At 43.8% G+C, this 17,188-nt stretch overlaps 1 protein-coding gene across 1 annotated transcript in view; it reads right to left on the reverse strand.

Moving 5' to 3' along the window:
- C1H20orf194 (chromosome 1 C20orf194 homolog) overlaps nt 1-17,188 on the reverse strand; it is a 794,595-nt gene that overhangs the window by 628,804 nt on the left and 148,603 nt on the right. Inside the window, 2 exon segments of the mRNA XM_029594038.1 lie at nt 999-1,076; nt 15,500-15,606. Of these exon segments, the coding sequence (XP_029449898.1) occupies nt 999-1,076; nt 15,500-15,606 (185 nt within the window).

Here is a 17,188-nt window from a genome sequence, read left to right on the forward strand (position 1 = left end):
CAAAAAAGGTTTGGATAAGTTCTTGGAGGAGAAGTCCATTAACGGCTATTAATCAATTTTACTTAGGGAATAGCCACTGCTATTAATTGCATCAGTAGCATGGGATCTTCCTAGTGTTTGGGTAATTGCCAGGTTCTTGTGGCCTGGTTTGGCCTCTGTTGGAAACAGGATGCTGGGCTTGATGGACCCTTGGTCTGACCCAGCATGGCAATTTCTTATGTTCTTCCCAGTCCAATACATGAAAAGAAACTCGAAATTTATGATCCTCAAGCTTCAGAAATAAACTATCAATATTAATGATTCACTAAGGGGCGGATTTTCAGAGCCCTGCTCGCCGGTGAGCCTATTTTACATAGGCCTACCGGCGCGCGCAGAGCCCCGGGACTCGCGTAAGTCCCGGGGTTCTCCGAGGGGGGTGTGTCGGGGGCGTGTTGGGGGGCGGGCCCGGTCGTCGCGGCGTTTCGGGGGCGTGTCGGCAGCATTTTGGGGGCGGGTACGGGGGCGTGGCTACGGCCCGGGGCGGTCCGGGGGCGTGGCCGCACCCTCCGTACCCGCCCCCAGGTCGCGGCCCGGTGCGCAGGAGGCCCGCTCGCGCGCGGGGATTTATTCTCCCTCGGGGAGGCGTAAATCCCCGGAGAAAGGTAAGGGGGGGGTGTAGACAGGGCCGGGTGGGTGGGTTAGGTAGAGGAAGAGAGGGGAAGGTGAGGGGAGGGCGTTAGAGGATTCCCTCCAAGGCCGCTCCGATTTCGGAGCGGCCTTTGAGGGAACGGGGGTAGGCTGCGCGGCTCGGCGCGCGCCGGCTATACAAAATCGATAGCCTTGCGCGCGCCGATCCAGGTTTTTAGCAGATACGCGCGGCTCCGCGCGTATCTACTAAAATCCAGCGTACTTTTGTTTGCGCCTGGAGCGCAAACAAAAGTAGGCCTATTCGCGGAGTCTGAAAATCCGCCCCTAAGTGTTTCACTTTTAGTTAGCTTAAGAGATTTCATATTCTTTACCTCCATTAGTAAACTTTCCAGGGAAACCGGATCCATTCTGCTGTATGTCTTCCACAGAGCTTCACTAACATCCAGCAACTACAAAACAATTTAGGACACATCAAAAACACATTGTACAACCATCTCAAAATAAGTACAGTCTCTCCCATCCACTACTCTGCTCTTGCAAAACTTCATTTACATCCCTCCTATTCCCAAGGAAAACCTACAATCACATCATCAGTCATTTATTTCATACTTTTTCAAAAAGTGAGCTCAAGCATGTTATAGCAGGACAATCTTTACATTCATGACATATCAAATAAAAGTGTGTTTCAGTGGGTCTTTTTTTGTTCTTTTAAATTTATATTCCACCTTTTGTGATACTTCAAAGTGATTTACATTCAGGTATTGTAGGTATTTCCTAATCCTCACAGGGCTTACAATCTAAGGGGTATATTTACTAAGCCATGGAAACAGGATGCTGGGCTTGATGGACCCTTGGTCTGACCCAGTATGGCATTTTCTTATGTTCTTATGATATTTTCATTATCGTGAAATATTTCCCCGCAAAAAACTGTCTCTTATTAAAATTTGCAAAATCATGCAAAACAGCTCATACATGCCTAACATAATCCAAAAACAAAATAGAACTTGCCTCAAATAATGCAAGCTGAGTTACTTTCCAGAAAGTTAGCTACAAGTTGTGCTTGACACACCAAACATTTGTTCCTATCATAGTAAATGTAGCAGTATATCTGGCAACAGAGAAAAGCAAACGTTGCTTACCTGTAACAAATGTCAAAGGACAGCAGGATGTTAGTCCTCACATATGGGTGACATCATCAGGATGGAGCCCAATCACGGAACACTTTTCGCAAAGTTTCCAGAACTTTGACTGGCCCCTACTGGGCATCCCCAGCATGGCACTAACCCTGCAGCCAGCAGGTGTCCCCCTTCAGTCTTGTTTAAAAGGTACAGGCAGTGCCGAAAAAAAAAATAAGAAACGTTACGAACCCAACCCATGGGACGGCGGGTGGGTTTCGTGAGGACTAACATCCTGCTGTCCTGTGAGAACACCTGTTACAGGTAAGCAACATTTGCTTTCTCACAGGACAAGCAGGATGGTAGTCCTCACATATGGGTGAGTACAGAGCTCAGGATGTCCGAGAATGCACCAAAAGTACCCAGGTGTGCAAGGCACTAGCACTCGGGTGGAATTTGACCGAGGGCATCCTGAACCCTAACGGGCAGGCGGAAGGGTGTTGGTACGTCACGTTGGAAATAGGTTACGAAGGACAGACTGGCTGAAGATGGAATCTTGTCTTCCGGCCTTGTCCAAGCAATAGTGGGCTGCAAAGGTGTGAAGAGAACTCCAGGTGGCAGCCCTGCAAATGTCAGGAAGCAGCACCAATCGTAGGTGTGCTACTGAAGTCTCCATGGCCCTCACAGAGTGTGCTTTAACACGGTCTTGAAATGGAATGCCCGCTTCCTGATAGCAAAAAATAAAATAATAAAAGGTATGAGGCCCCAACTCCGCGGGGTGGCGGGTGGGTTTCGTGAGGACTACATCCTGCTGTCCTGGGATAACACCTATTACAAGGTAAGCAATTTTTTGCTTTATCCCAGGACAAGCAGGATGCTAGTCCTCACATATGGGTGATTAGCTAGCTAGAGGCAGATTCATTTCAGATTGAGGCAACAGTGATATATTGTTGGAAATGAGTCAGCCGAAGATCACAGCAGGTTGGATGTAGAAGGAGTTGGGATTAAACTGGAAACAAGTTCTTTAAGACATATTGTCCATGGGCTGAATCTTGTCTTCCTTCTTTGTCCAAACAGTAATGAGCTGCAAAGGTGTGAAGAGAACTCCATGATGTTGCTTTACATATGTCAAGAATTGATACTGAGCGATAGTGTGCTACCGAGGTTGACATCGCTCTTACTGAATATGCCTTTACTCGCCCTTGGAGAGGAAGGCCTGCTTTTTCAAAGCAAAACTGTATGCAATCTGCTAACCAGTTGGATAGAGTATGTTTACCCACTGCTTTACCTGGTTTGTTTGGATCATAAAATACAAAGAGTTGAGTGAATTTTCTGTGGACTGCAGTGCAGTTTAAGTACGTTTGCAGTCTAAGGTATGTAAAGCCCATTCTCCTTGGTGAGAGTGGGGCCTTGGAAAAAATGTGGGTAAAACTATGGATTGGTTCAAGTGGAATTCCGCAACTACCTTGGGGTGGAATTCTGGATGTGTACGGAGAACTACTCTGTCATGTAGGAACTTTGTATAGTGTGAATACGTGACAAGAGCTTGTAACTCACTAACCCTTCTAGCTGATGTAATGGCTATGAGGAAGATAGTTTTCCATGTGAGAAATTTAAGATCACAGGAATCTATGGGTTCGAAAGGAGAACGCATGAGTCTTGTTAAAACCAGATTCAGGTCCCATTTGTGAATGGAGGCCGAATTGGTGGTCTAACGTGAGTTAAACCTCTCATAAACCTGCTGACAAGAGGTTGTATGGATATAGGTGCATCTATCTTGTTATGGTAAGCTGAGATTGCACTTAAGTGTACTCTTACAGATGAAGTCTGGAGACCAGAGTCTGAAAGATGGTATAAGTAATCTAGTAGAGAAGTTATGGAGCAGGAGAAAGGATCAATACTTTTTCACCTGCACCAGAAGGTAAACCTTTTCCATTTGGAAGAATAGTTCTTATGCGTCGAAGGTTTACGTGAAGCTAAAAGCACTTGAGACACATTGGTGGAAAGATTGAGTGGTTGTAAAATCAAGCTTTCAACATCCATGCTGTCAGGGATAGGGATTGAAGGTTGGGATGGCGTAACAGACCTTGATTCTGAGTGATGAGAGTGGGAGCTACTCCCAGGCGAATGGGATCCCTGATCGAGAGGTCTAGAAGTGTGGGAAACCATACTTGTCGAGGCCAATACGGGGCTATGAGTATCATGGACCCCTTATCCTGTTGTAGATTCACTAGAGTTTTGGTTATGAGCGGTATCTGAGGATACGCGTATAGAAGGCCTGAGTTCCAAGGGCGAGCAAAAGCGTCCTTGGCTGGCTGATTCTTCTGTGCGTGTAGATTTCTACTTGTATAATTTAATCTGTTATTTGTATGTTCTTAATGTTCCTTATTTAATTATGCAATAATTGTAAAGCCTGTTGCTAAGTTCTGTTATATGTAAACCGGCGAGATGTTCCCAACGTTCGTCGGTATATAAAAGTTATTAAATAAAATAAAAATAATAAAAAAATAGAGAACAGAATTCTTCCACTTTGTGATTCAGATGTGACGCAAAGAGGTCTATTGTTGGTTGTCCGCAACGTTGGAATATCTGGTCACTACTGAGGGATCCAGGGACCACTCGTGTGGTTGGAACTGACGACTGAGTCTATCCGCCACTACATTGTGAATGCCTGCCAGATAAGTGGCCCTGAGGAACATTGAGTGGTTCAGGGCCCAGCCCCAAATCTGTGCAGCTTCTTGACAAAGGAGATACGAGCCCATACCTCCTTGTTTGTTGATGTACCACATGGCTACTGTGTTGTCCGTTTGGATCAGAACAGTCTTGTGTGAAAGGCAGTCCTTGTACACATGCAGCGCATAACGCATAGCTCGAAGTTCCAGGAAATTGATTTGAAATGTTGCTTCGAGTTTCGTCCAAGTTCCCTGGGTTTGGAGATTGTCTATGTGAGCTCCCCAACCCAAGATGGATGCATCTGTAGTTAATGTTATCTGTGGGACTGGTTGCTGGAAGGGTAGGCCCTTGCGCAAATTGTCTTTGTTCATCCACCAAAGTAGAGATTAACGTAATTGGTGGGTGACATGGATTGGAGAGGACAGTGGTTGAATGACTTGGATCCATTGTGATCTTAAAGTCCATTGAGTTACCCTCATGGCTAGTCTTGCCATAGGAGTGACGAACTGTGGAGGCCATATGGCCTAGCAAGGTTAGAAACTGATGAGCTGTTACTTGATTCCTTGAATGAATCGAGTTTGCCAATAAGGACAGTGTTTCCGCTCGATCCTTGGGTAGAAAGGCCTTTGCAAGGATGGTGTTCAGTTCTGCTCCTATGAATTGGAGCACTTGAGATGGAGTAAGATGGGACTTTTGGTAATTGATGAGAAAGCCCGGTGAGTGGAATACTGTAATTGTGTGATTGAGAGAAGACAGAACTCCTTTGTGAGATTGACTTCTGATGAGCCAGTCGTCTAGATATTGGAAGACATGAACACCTTGCCTGTGCAAGTGTGCTGCTATTACTGCCAGACATTTGGTGAATACTCTGGGAGCAGAGGCAAGTACGAATGGCAGTACTCTGTATTGGAAATGTTGATGACCCACCATGAAGCGCAGATATTTGCGATGAGGAGGGAATATTGGATTGTGAGTGTAAGCGTCTTGAAGATCCAGAGAACAAAGCCAATCTCCTTTTTGAAGAAGTGGAAGCATGGTACCTAGGGAAACCATTCTGAACTTTTCCTTTTTCAGAAATGTGTTGAGATTTCTGAGGTCTAGAATAGGACGAAGGCCTCCGGTTTTCTTTGGAATGAGGAAATACCGGGAATAGAATCCTCTGCCCTTCTGAGACCGGGGTACCAGCTCTACAGCCCTGGCTTTTAGAAGGGTGGATAATTCTACCTGTAACTGAAGCATGTGATTTTCGTTGAGATGAATTTGAGTGGGTGGAAAATCTGTGGGAATTGAGAGGAAGTGGAGTTGGTATCCTCGAGATATTATGGATAGAACCCATTGGTCTGATGTTATTGGTATCCAATTGTTGTAAAATTTGGATAACCTTCCACCTACTGAGAGTTCTGGATGAGGATTCGAGGATAGGCGGAGTTCTCTGGGTGAATTTTCAAAAGCCCACAGCAGGACCGGTTTGTGGAGCAGGTTGGGGCCTAGCTGTTCTCTGCTGACGTGGTTGCGGTCTTAGCTGGGTTCTGGAGGACCTGGGTCTAGTTGCAGGAGGGTAATATCTTCTCTAATGAAAAAAAGGCCGTCTTGTGTCTTTTCGTGGAGGCCTATGGGTAGTATGCGTAGTGAGGTCCTGTGGGAGGGAGGATAGCTGTCGCAATGTTTCTGTGTGCTCCTTTAACTGAGACAAAGCTTCTTGCACTTTGGATAAATTGTCTCCTATGCAGGGGAGGTCAACTAATTTGTCTTGGACCTCTGGCCTAAGGTCTGAGGCCTTGAGCCAAGCCCACCTTCTGGCACTGATGCCTGACGCAGCCACCCTTGAAGCCGTCTCGAAGGCATCGTAGACAGCTCTGACTTCGTGTTTTCCGGCTTCTAAGCCTTTATTGATGATGGTTTGTGCTGCCTCCTTATATTCATTTGGAAGAGAGGGAATAAATTCTTCAATTTGTTTCCATAAGTTTCATTGGTATTGGGTGATGTAAAGTTGATAGGATGAAATCCTAGAATTCAACATTGCACCCTGGAAGACCTTACGACCCAGGGAATCCAAAAACCTGTGGTCTTTTCCTGGAGGATTTGTAGAGTGGACTCTAGTCCTTTTAGACCTTTTTTTGTGCTGATTCAACAACTACTGAATGGTGGGGTAGTTGTGATTTCTGATATCCAGGGGTGGATTGCACCAAGTAAGTGGTGTCCATCCTTTTATTTACTGTAGGAACAGAACAGGGATGTTCCCAAAGGCTGTAGCTGTAGGAGAACATCCTGTATGGGAATAGCCACCACTTGCTTTGGAGGGACAACAAATTGTAGTACCTCCAAGGTCTGTTGTCTAGAATCCTGCTCTGATTCCAATTTAAAGGGGATAGAGTCAGCCATCTCCTGCACAAATGTAGTAAAAGTAAGACCTTCTGGAGGAGACTGTTTTCTAGGATGTGGTGGTGATGGATCAGACATAAAAGCTTCTGAGGAAGTGTCTGAGGCAGTGTCACTCCATGTATCATAGTCTGGAGTTTTTTGTTGTGGTACTGCAGTTTTAGGTGGAGGAATAAGACCAGAAGGCCCTGGCAAAGTGTCTTCAGGAGAAGAGTCCTCTTCTTGTGGATTAGTTGGCAAAGAGTCCAATAAATCATGGTACCTCTTTTGTAAGAGAGAATATAGTGCTTCTTCTGAGGATACAGGAGCCCCAGGAGGAAGTGGCACCATTGAGGTAGTCTTTGGCATAGAGGGTATCTGTGTCGTCGATGATTGTTTAGTGGGTACCGTTGATGTTCCACTTTTCTGTGACGGTGCAGAAGTAAGAAGAGGCACAGAGATTGGAACCGATGACGTCGTATGCACCAATGTAAACTCCGAAAAAAGAGGAGGCATCGACATCGGCATAGACTGTATAGTTGTGAGTGGCATCGATGCCCGCGGCATCGGGGATTCCCCCGGCATTGGGACTATACCCGGCATCGGCGTGGAAGGCCTAGGTGGCGGCGGGGTGTCTTTGTGTTTGGACCGTTTCGTGCTCGGTTCCTCATGGGAGGGAGCTGATGTCAATGTTGAGGCATGACGATGCCGATGTTTATGTTTAGGCCTTACCTCAATCTCCTATCGCACAGATACCGTTGATGGTGTTAGCGAGGTTTTGTCCCCAGAAACGTCCGGTTGACGTTTCTTCAACAGGATTTTCTTGGTAATTCCTGTCGGTGAAGATTTTGTTGAAGTAAATGGTGAAGGAATCAGTTGCAGGTGAAAAAAAGTTGTTGAATTTTTTCCTGCCCGAGTTTTCTTCCTTTTGATGTCATTTCCTGACATTGCTGACAGGAAGAAATATCGTGGTTTTCACCTAAACAGACCACACATTCAAGGTGCAGGTCTGTGACCGACATGGTCCGATTACAGGCCGGGCATTTTTTGAAACCAGAGGCCATGGTGTTATTGACAGCCATCGATGAATGAGAGAAAAAATTATGAGCGTTTTAAAATTATAAACACTGAAAATATCTCACCAGCCGGTGAGAAAGAAACAAACAGTGAGATCCCGTGAGGGAGAGAAAATTTCTCAAAAAGTGACTTTTCAGTGAGAACTGAGATAAATCTCAGAGGGCTCCAATGACCACGATGCTTTCAGCAGCGTGGAAAAACGAAGACTAGAGTGAGACCCCTGTGGCAGAGAATATCATGGCATGCTGGGCATGCTCAGTGGCCTCACACTGCCAGTGAAAAGTTTCTAGAAACTTTGACAGATGTTTTCCTGCAATAGGGCTCCATCAGTGACATCACCCATATGTGAGGACTAGCATCCTGCTTGTCCTGGGATAAAGTACCTAACATAGTCCCAGGATGTGCAATAATGCACATCAGATAATCCGTACAAAGTTACACCTGCAATATGGACCACACGCAAACAATACAACCCTATCTATGAAAAGGCAACACTACAAATATTAGACCAGGCCCTAAACTCTAATACATCTCCTATTAGGAAAACAGACCAAGCCAAGCTGCTATAAATCCCCACACAGAAATAACTGTAAAACTATACTAATAAATGTTTCAAAAAAGCAGATTAACAGATTGGCCACTATTGGAAACAGGATACTGGGCTTGATGGACCCTTGGTCTGACCCAGTATGGCATTTCTTATGTTCTTATATAGAACATCCAACAATTAAAAACTCATAAAATCTGATTAAAAATATTTAGTCAAAACCAAAGAAAAAAAATTCCCTTTTAATTTACCTTATTTCTCCTTTTTTGCTCTTTTTCCCCTTTGATGTTTGTGCTTTTATGTTTTTTGCCTACCTACCAAAGGGAAGGAGGTTTATGTGAATACTCTGACTTAGTCTTAGTAATAACTTTCCTATTTGTTGTTCTACTGACAGCAAATTTTCAGGGCATGTTGGGGGGGCAAGAGGATTCCAATATGAATATTACTTTCTGGAGCTATGTATTCCACAAATACTCTACAGATAAAAAAAAACCCAGTACACATACTTTGCTCTTCTAATCAATTTCTTCTCAATATTCCTTCTAGAGTTACGAGGCTTGCTTTGACACATGAATGCTCCATCTTTGGCCCCACATTTTGGAACAACTTACCCTTATCTCTCCAGCTAGCTAATGACATGAAACAATTCAGGAAACTACTAAAAATTCACTTTTTCTCAAAGGCATGCCAATGACTTTTCAGTCTGAAGTAATTTTGCCATCTTGTACATGAAATGTTATTGTATTTGTTTTAGTCATTTTATTGTTAATTTTATTTTTGTGTATGCTTTCTTGTTCCCTGCCCCAGACTGAACTGCAGAGGCAGGTAAGAAATGCCAATAAATAAATAATGACAGTTTCTTCTACTCTTGATAAACTAAACCTATGAAAGAAAGTCCACACACTTAAGCCTAGTTTCTATGATCATTCCACTCAGTTTCTTTCTCATTAACCTGCACATTCATGAACCACTGGTATAACATTCTTTTCTGTTTATTTTTTTTACTTCACAAAGTGAGATAAAGTAGAGTTGCTTACCTGTAACAGGTATTCTTCAAGGACAGCAGGATGTCAGTCCTCACACATGGGTGATATCATCCGATGGAGCCTGGCATGGAAAAACTGTCAAAGGTTTCCAAAACTTTGAATGAACTTCACTTGACATATTCATGGCATGCCATTATACAAAGTGTCTACGTGAGGTCTCTTGAGCCTCGTATGTAAAGAAGGAAATAAAATATTGGAGAAATCAACTTCATGGGGAGGCAGGCAGGTTTCATGAAGACTGACATCCCACTGTCCTCAGAGAACACCTGCTACAGGTAAGCAACTCTGCTTTCTCCAGGACAAGCAGGATGGCAGTCCTCACATTTGGAGAATCCCTAGTTATATGCTGCACCCCATGAAAAAGGGGGAAACAACAAAACCAGTGCCCACAGACATAACATTTTCATTGGCAATAAGACTTTTTTAACCTATGAGATGGCAGCCTAGAACAAAGACAATAGGCCCTAGGAAGGAAGAAAGAGTTAAAGTCTACACTTCAAACAAATTCTGAATGAAAGCTTGGCCAAATCTTCTGTTGCTGCAGCCATCCTTATCCAGATAGTAATGAGATGTGAATGAGTGGGGAGAATCCACATTGCAGTTTTGCCTCTCTCTTCCTTGGATACTGATCACAGGTGAGCCACCAATAGTGTCATGGCTCAGACAGAATGAGCCTTTACCAAATTCAACCTCACCTGGGCCTAACAGAAGGAGATGCAATCTGCTAGCTAATTAGATATATTATGTATGGCAACAGCGATTCATAGCTTATTTGTATAAAAAAACAAGGTGGGTAGACATTCTATAGACTTCAGTCCACTCCAGGTAGAAGGTCAAGGCTCTCTTGCAGGCCAAACTCTGCAGTGGTTGTTCATCTTGATGAACCTATGGTCACGAAGAAAACAATGGAAGGACAATTTACTGGTTAAAATGGAATTCCAACACTACCTTAGACAAGAACTTAGATAGCCATGCAGGACCACCCTATCATGATAAAACTTTGTATAAGGTAGATAAATTACTAGAGACTGAAGCTCATTGACCCTGCGTGCTAAAGTGACTGCCACCTCTCCAGCTCAGGTACTTTAGATTACATGAATTCAGTGGCTCAAAGGGAGCTTTCATCAGCTGGACAAAAGCAGGTTGAGATCCCAGGAAAGAGCAGGAGGTCTGATGGGGGCTTCACATGAAGCAGACCCACATGAAACATACAACTAAGGGCTTACGAGGTAGTGCCCCTAGTGTACCCCTTTTTACTTGTGCAGGACCAGGCTAGGCACCTGGTCCACCTTAAATTCCTTAAGGAGAGTAGGCTCTATGGATGGGATCCCGTGGGGCAGGTAGGGTTCAGAGGGCATAACCAGAGACTGGGGAATAAGAACTGGGATCCAGGTGGGGATAACCAAATTAGGCCCAGGTCTACAGGAGGAAGGCAGTTCCTATAACGTAACACTATCCAAACACTGAGCTGAGATGAAGCTGAACTGTAAGTAATTTACACTTTTCTGAAGGGAAAACAGTCTATTGTTGTGTATGGTGAAGTGATAATGAAGATTAAGTGTTTTAAGAAAGGCTGGAATCAGACTAGTTTTGTCTCCAGGCCTGGGGAAATCACCAAGCATTCCCACAGGGCTATACAGAGATGGGTTTGCCTTCAACATGGCAGTGGTATATGCCAATCGCATTAAGGTGGACCCTAATCAAATGGGTCTTAAGACAGACGCAGAAGGTAATCAAGCAGTTTTTGTGTGGAACAAGAGAAAGGATCTAGGATCTTTTGTTCACAGCATATGTCAAACCTCTTCCACTTAAATACATAGGACTTTCTAGTAGAATCCTTTCTTGAAGCTAAAAGAACTCAAGACACATTTTCAGACAAATAAAGGAATTGCAAAATCAACCTCTCAAAATCCAAGGGGTAAGCAACAGGGACTTGAGATAGAGATGACACAACCTGCTTTGAAACTGAGTGATGAGATCTGGGGAATTCCCCAGCCTAATTGGATTCCCTGCAGAAGCAGCAACCAGACTTGTTCTCAGCCATCTCCCACAGATGCAGGAACCAGACTTGCCTCGGCCAAAAAGGGGCTATGAAAATCATAGTCTATTTGTCCTATTTGAGCTTCAACAAAACTTTCACCACTAGCAGTATTGGAGGATGTATAGAAGACCCTTGCCTTGATGCAAGGCAAAAGCATCCAAGGCGAGTTTGACATGTACCCTCTGCCTGGAATGGAAGAGTAGGAACTTCCTGTTCCAAGGAGATGCAAACAGATCCACCACTGATGTTCCTCAGCGGCGGAAGACCTGGTTCATTACTTCCCTAGTTCAGGGATCATTTGTGCGGTCACAAGGACTGACCTTTCCCCAAGCACATTCTCCACTCCAGCCAAATAAGTGGCTCTGAGAACCATCCCGAGATGGCCCAGCTCCACAACTGGACAGTGTCCCGACACAGAAGGCACGAGCCTGTACCTTCCTGTTTATTCAAATAATAAATCACCACTTGGTTGTCCATTTGGACAAGATTATTATTATGGGACAACCAATCTCTAAAAGTCCATACAGTAAACCAAATCTCCTGGAGCTCTAGGGAGTTCATCTGATGTATCATTTCTTGGGCAAACCATTTGCCCTGGGTGCAGAGTCCATCTACATGAGCTCCCCAAAACAGAGTGCCACTAGGACAGGGAGCGTGCCCAAGCAGATAAGTGATCTGGATGTTATCCTGTAAATCTTAAGTGGCCTGCAACCACCGAGATCTCAAGGTCCACTGAGCTTCTCTCATGTAAAGACGAGCCATGGAAGTTATATGCAGCATTGATGCCATAAGGCCTATCAGCCTCAACATGTGGGAAGCTGATGTCTGCTGACTCATTTGGATTTCTACCACCACAGCTTCTGTTGCAAAAGGCAGGTTTTCACCTGATTCATATAGCAGAGCTCCAGATAAACTCCAACTGACGTAACAGGCCAAGATGAGACTTGGGGTAATTGATAATGAACCCTAGTAACTTCAATGCCCTAATGGTCATGCACAGAGATTCCTTGGCATCTGCCCAAGATGGGGTCTTGATCAGTCAGTCATCCAGATCAGGAAACATGTGCACATCCAAGTTTGCGCAAGTGCGCCACTACCACTGCCAGCCATAGCCTGAAGACACATGGGGCAGATGTTAGCCCAAATGGCAGAACACAATACTGAAGGTAGCAGTTTCCTACTATGAATCAGAGATATTTCCTGTGTCCAGGGAAAATCTCAATGTGAGTATAGGCATCTCTAAGATTGTATTTGCTCTCTCAGTCTCCTTTCTGAAAAAATGGGATTAAGGTGCCCATAGAAACCATTGTGATCTTCTCTCTTTTAATGAAACTGTAGAAAGCCCTTAGGTATAGAATGGGATGGAGTCCCCCATTTTCTTTGGAATCAGGAAATATCTGGGAGTAGAATCCACACTCTCTTTGGCCTGGTGAAACAGGCAAGAAAGCTCCTTTACAAGAACTTCTTGATGCAACGGATCCCTTAAGACGGATCTGGGGGGCCAATTTGGGAGGACATCCAATAGGTTTAATTTGTAACCTTTTTTGATGATGCTGAGGATTCACACAAAGGTTATTCTGGGCCACTGATTTAGCTAGAACTGCAGCTTCTCCCTAACCGGAAGATCCTCTGGCATAGGTACCGGGATCCTGGTTATGTTCTCTGAGATCGAGTCAAAACACCATTCCCTGTGTTGACTGGGTGGCAGACTAGAGGTCTGGCACCCTCTGCTGCCTCAGCAAGGGGCCTGCAGTGAGCGGGACAAGAGAGGGTGGAGGTTAACACGTCCTTGGGTAGAAGAAATGTTCCCTCTATCCTGGCCTCAAACAGCCCCTGGAGGAGGAGATCAGGTCTGGAGTGGCAGCGGACAGCTGCTGGAGCATTGCACAATGATGTCATATCTGTGCTACTGCATTCTTGACTTTTTGTTTGACAAGATTCTCTCCTGTACACAGCATATCAGCTAATCTTGCACCTCCAAATGGAGATCCAAGGCTCACAGGCAGGCGAGTCTTCTGTGCACCCCTATCCCCACAGCAGAGACTCTTGATGCCATTTTGAAAACAGGGTAAGTCAAATGGACCATGTGTTTTTAGCACTCCAACCCTTTGTCAACCAGTGACTGGAGAACATCTTGCTGTTTTTGAGGAAGTGCTTGGCCAACTCCTGCACTTGCATCAGAATGTCCCACATGTACTGACACAAAGAGCTAATAGGATGCTATAAGGGAAATGAGCATAACACATGGAAACACCTTTTTTCCAATAGATCCATAGTTCCAGAATATCTCCCTGGGGGCACAGAGAAGTGGGTTCTAGATCTCTTGGCCTTTTTTAGAGTGGATTTGACAACTACAGATTGGAGTGGTAGCTGCTATTTGTTGAATCTAGGAACCGTTTGAATAAGATATATTGCATCCACCTTCCTATTTATAGGAGCCACAGAGGAGGTTTTCCTACACCCTCTTCTGTACCTCATGAAGGATTTCATGAACTGGGATGACCATCATCTCCTTAGGGGGCTTCATGAACTGGAGGAGGTCTTGGACTCTTCTACTCTTCCACTCGCTTCAATGTGAATTGAATGACTTCCATAAACTTTATGAATGACTCATAAAACCAGAAAAGGAGAGGTCCTCAGTGGGGATTTCCATCTGTCTAGCAGAGGAGAGAGAGATAAGAGGGGAGGACCTGTAGAAATCTCCTCCTCAGATGTTCGCATAGTCGAACCTCCCACAAATACGGAGAACCCAAACCACTGCAGTCTGCAGGATAGGGCTCTCGTGGTGCTCTGTCCTCAGCCAGTGGGTCTCAGACTTGTGCAGCTGGGTGTTTGGGCCTGGACCCCAAGGAACTTCAACACCTCAGGGAAGTTGGCAGATTGCCTGTCTCCAGGTTCCCTACTGGACACTGACGTCAAGGAAACTGGTGCCATCAGTGCAGCTCTAGGGGTCTTTTGATGTTGATGCCTCCGATGCCGTTAGATCATGTCTTCTGGTGCCTGAAGAGTCTATCCATGAGTTCCAATCAGGACTGTCATCCTTTAAGAATCATTTCTGCATATTTATGGCACCTGCAGACATTATGCAATGACCCCAAAGCAGGACATATCATCGGGATCTATGATAGACATGGTTCCGCTGCATTGAAGGCACAGCTGGAACTTACTAGACATGTCAGGTGGGTCGATGGCTGGCAAGGACAGAAGGCCACACCGCTGCAGAGGGAACACAGCAAAAGAAAACTCAAAAAAGCGCCAAAATGCCTTACCTAGAGGAACTATGAGTCAATGCCAAGGTGAAAGAGGTAGAAGAATGAGATAGCAGGACCCTTTGATGGAAAATCCTGTGCTAAAGAAAAAATTATACATAAACTTCATTAAAAAATAAAGAGGCAAGAACCATTACCAATGGGCTCCTGGGTAAAAGACTAAATTGACCCTGCAGATATGTGTAAGAACTGCCATTCTGCTTGTCCTCGGAGTAATCAATTATAAACAATTTCAATTTTGACTCAAGATTTCCATAAACATATTTTAAAAAAAGTAACCACCATCTAGTGCTCTTAGAAGAACTTAACTATAATAAAGAGGAAAGTTGCCCAGCACTTGTATAACAGATAAGCAAATTGAGCTCTACTACTCTCCTCTGTACTCTCCAGCTTCTCTCTTTCTTTGTATGGGAATTGAGCTCTGCCCCTTTCCCTCTGTGTTGTCCAATCCACTCCCTACTACCACTTAGGGAAATTGAACTCAGCTCCTCTATATGGCTGATTCTCCAGTTCCATCTCTTTCTCTCTCTCACTAAATAGTTAATCCACTCTCTACTACTACACAGGACACTTGAGCTCAACATGCACTCTCTACTACACATCTCAATAATACGCTTCTTACACTTCAGAGTATTTCCCTGTCCTTGGGTGGGCTTTTACCACTAGTTATAAATAAGAGAAATCACCACACTTATTTATTTAAGCTACAATACAGAGAATATAAACAGATGTCATATTTCACCAACCTCATGTTTCATGGTGAAGAAACCTCCTCCACCAATGCCCTCCAATGCAAAGGCCTGCACTATTGGCCACTTTTCCACAATGAACATATCAAACATGTGTAGATGACCTATACAATGCAAAACAAAACAACAAAAGAGAACAATTCTAAGATCAACTAATACCGAGCATGTCTGTCATCAATTATAAACAAAACATGTCACACATTCATATTTACATACATTTTCATATTAATGAACTTTCACAGGATGTATAGTGAATACCCTAATGGATTCTGCTATTCTTAAGGCACTGTGCTCTCATTGGTTATTTTCACAGGTTAAAGAAAATGTTTCGTATCTATCAAGATTTTTTTATTTCAGGAGAAGACCGCTATTAAAGTATTCTTGTCTATATTATCCCTTTCCCTTCCCTCTGCAGATGTTATTTACTGATGTACAGGCCTTTTTGCTGCAGCTTACTTATCTACTTGCAGCTGTGACTCCCTAGTATTCAAAATTGCTCCATAGGCCTACCAGTGCTTAAACACATGTTTGTGTGTTCTATTTCTATAGCAGTGAGTTTTATTTTAATAGGCTATAGAAATATGTACAAAGTATACAACTATGTATATCAGTACACATATTAAAAAAGCAAAATGGCTTACCTTTAACTGGTATTCTCGGTAGACAGGATAAATCATCTATTCAAAGGGAGATGCCATCCAAAAATGCTGAGACAGATAAGCCTCTCTGAGCGGGTGCCATACCTACAGCATATCTGCTGTCATACTAGTCTTCAATCTTTATAGCAAGCTGACCTTTAATTCTAAGGGGAGGAGGCTGGAATTTTGAGGCTTATGTTTCCTGCTGTCTAGGGAGAACACCTGTTACAGGTAAGAACCTTGCTTTCTCTATGGACAAGCATGACAGTAATCAGCCACACAAGTGGGGATTCCCAAGCTGAGCTTTATATGAAAAGATTTGCTAATATTAATCAGCTCGTATGCAATGCTTATTACAAACTTCATGTTACACAAAATTCGTCCTTATGAGAAAAATTACCTAAAAACCATAGTCCATTCTTTAATCATGTCACCTTTGGACTACTGTAATTTATTATTTCTTGGCTTACCACAGACAATCCTACGAGCCCTTCAATATGTGCAAAATCCTACAGCAAGAATTATTTCTGGGATACCTCTGTCAACATATTTCGCCAATATTGATATAATACCACTGGTTACCAATGATTTGGGGAATCAAGTTCAGGCTTTTGATCTTTGTCTTTAAAGATCTTAATGGGCTTGTGATTCCAACTTTTAACTCAGCTTTAAAATTATACAAGCCTACGGGCCACTAAGGTCCTCTTCTCAACTGCTATTAGATGCCCCTTCCTTCAGACTTATAATATAAGACTCAACAAATCACATGAATGGGTTGATCATGGTTCAATGCCCTCTGCTTTGGAACACCTTGCCTGCTGAAGTTAAGGAGACTTCTCTTTTAAAGTTTAGAAAAGTTGGTCAATACATTTTTATTTAACTAAACACATAACTGAAGATTCTGTGTTTAATGTTCATCTTTCGGTTTATCCCTAGGGGTCTTAACAGTTCAATGAATGTGTTAATTTTTTGTAAAGCTGTATTCCTACATATTGGCTATTATGCAGTAAAAAAAAAGTTGAAAAGGTAATTAAAGAAGAAGGGGCTG

Source organism: Rhinatrema bivittatum, chromosome 1 (genome assembly GCF_901001135.1).
Source record: "Rhinatrema bivittatum chromosome 1, aRhiBiv1.1, whole genome shotgun sequence".
Classification (NCBI taxonomy): Eukaryota; Metazoa; Chordata; class Amphibia; order Gymnophiona; family Rhinatrematidae; genus Rhinatrema; species Rhinatrema bivittatum.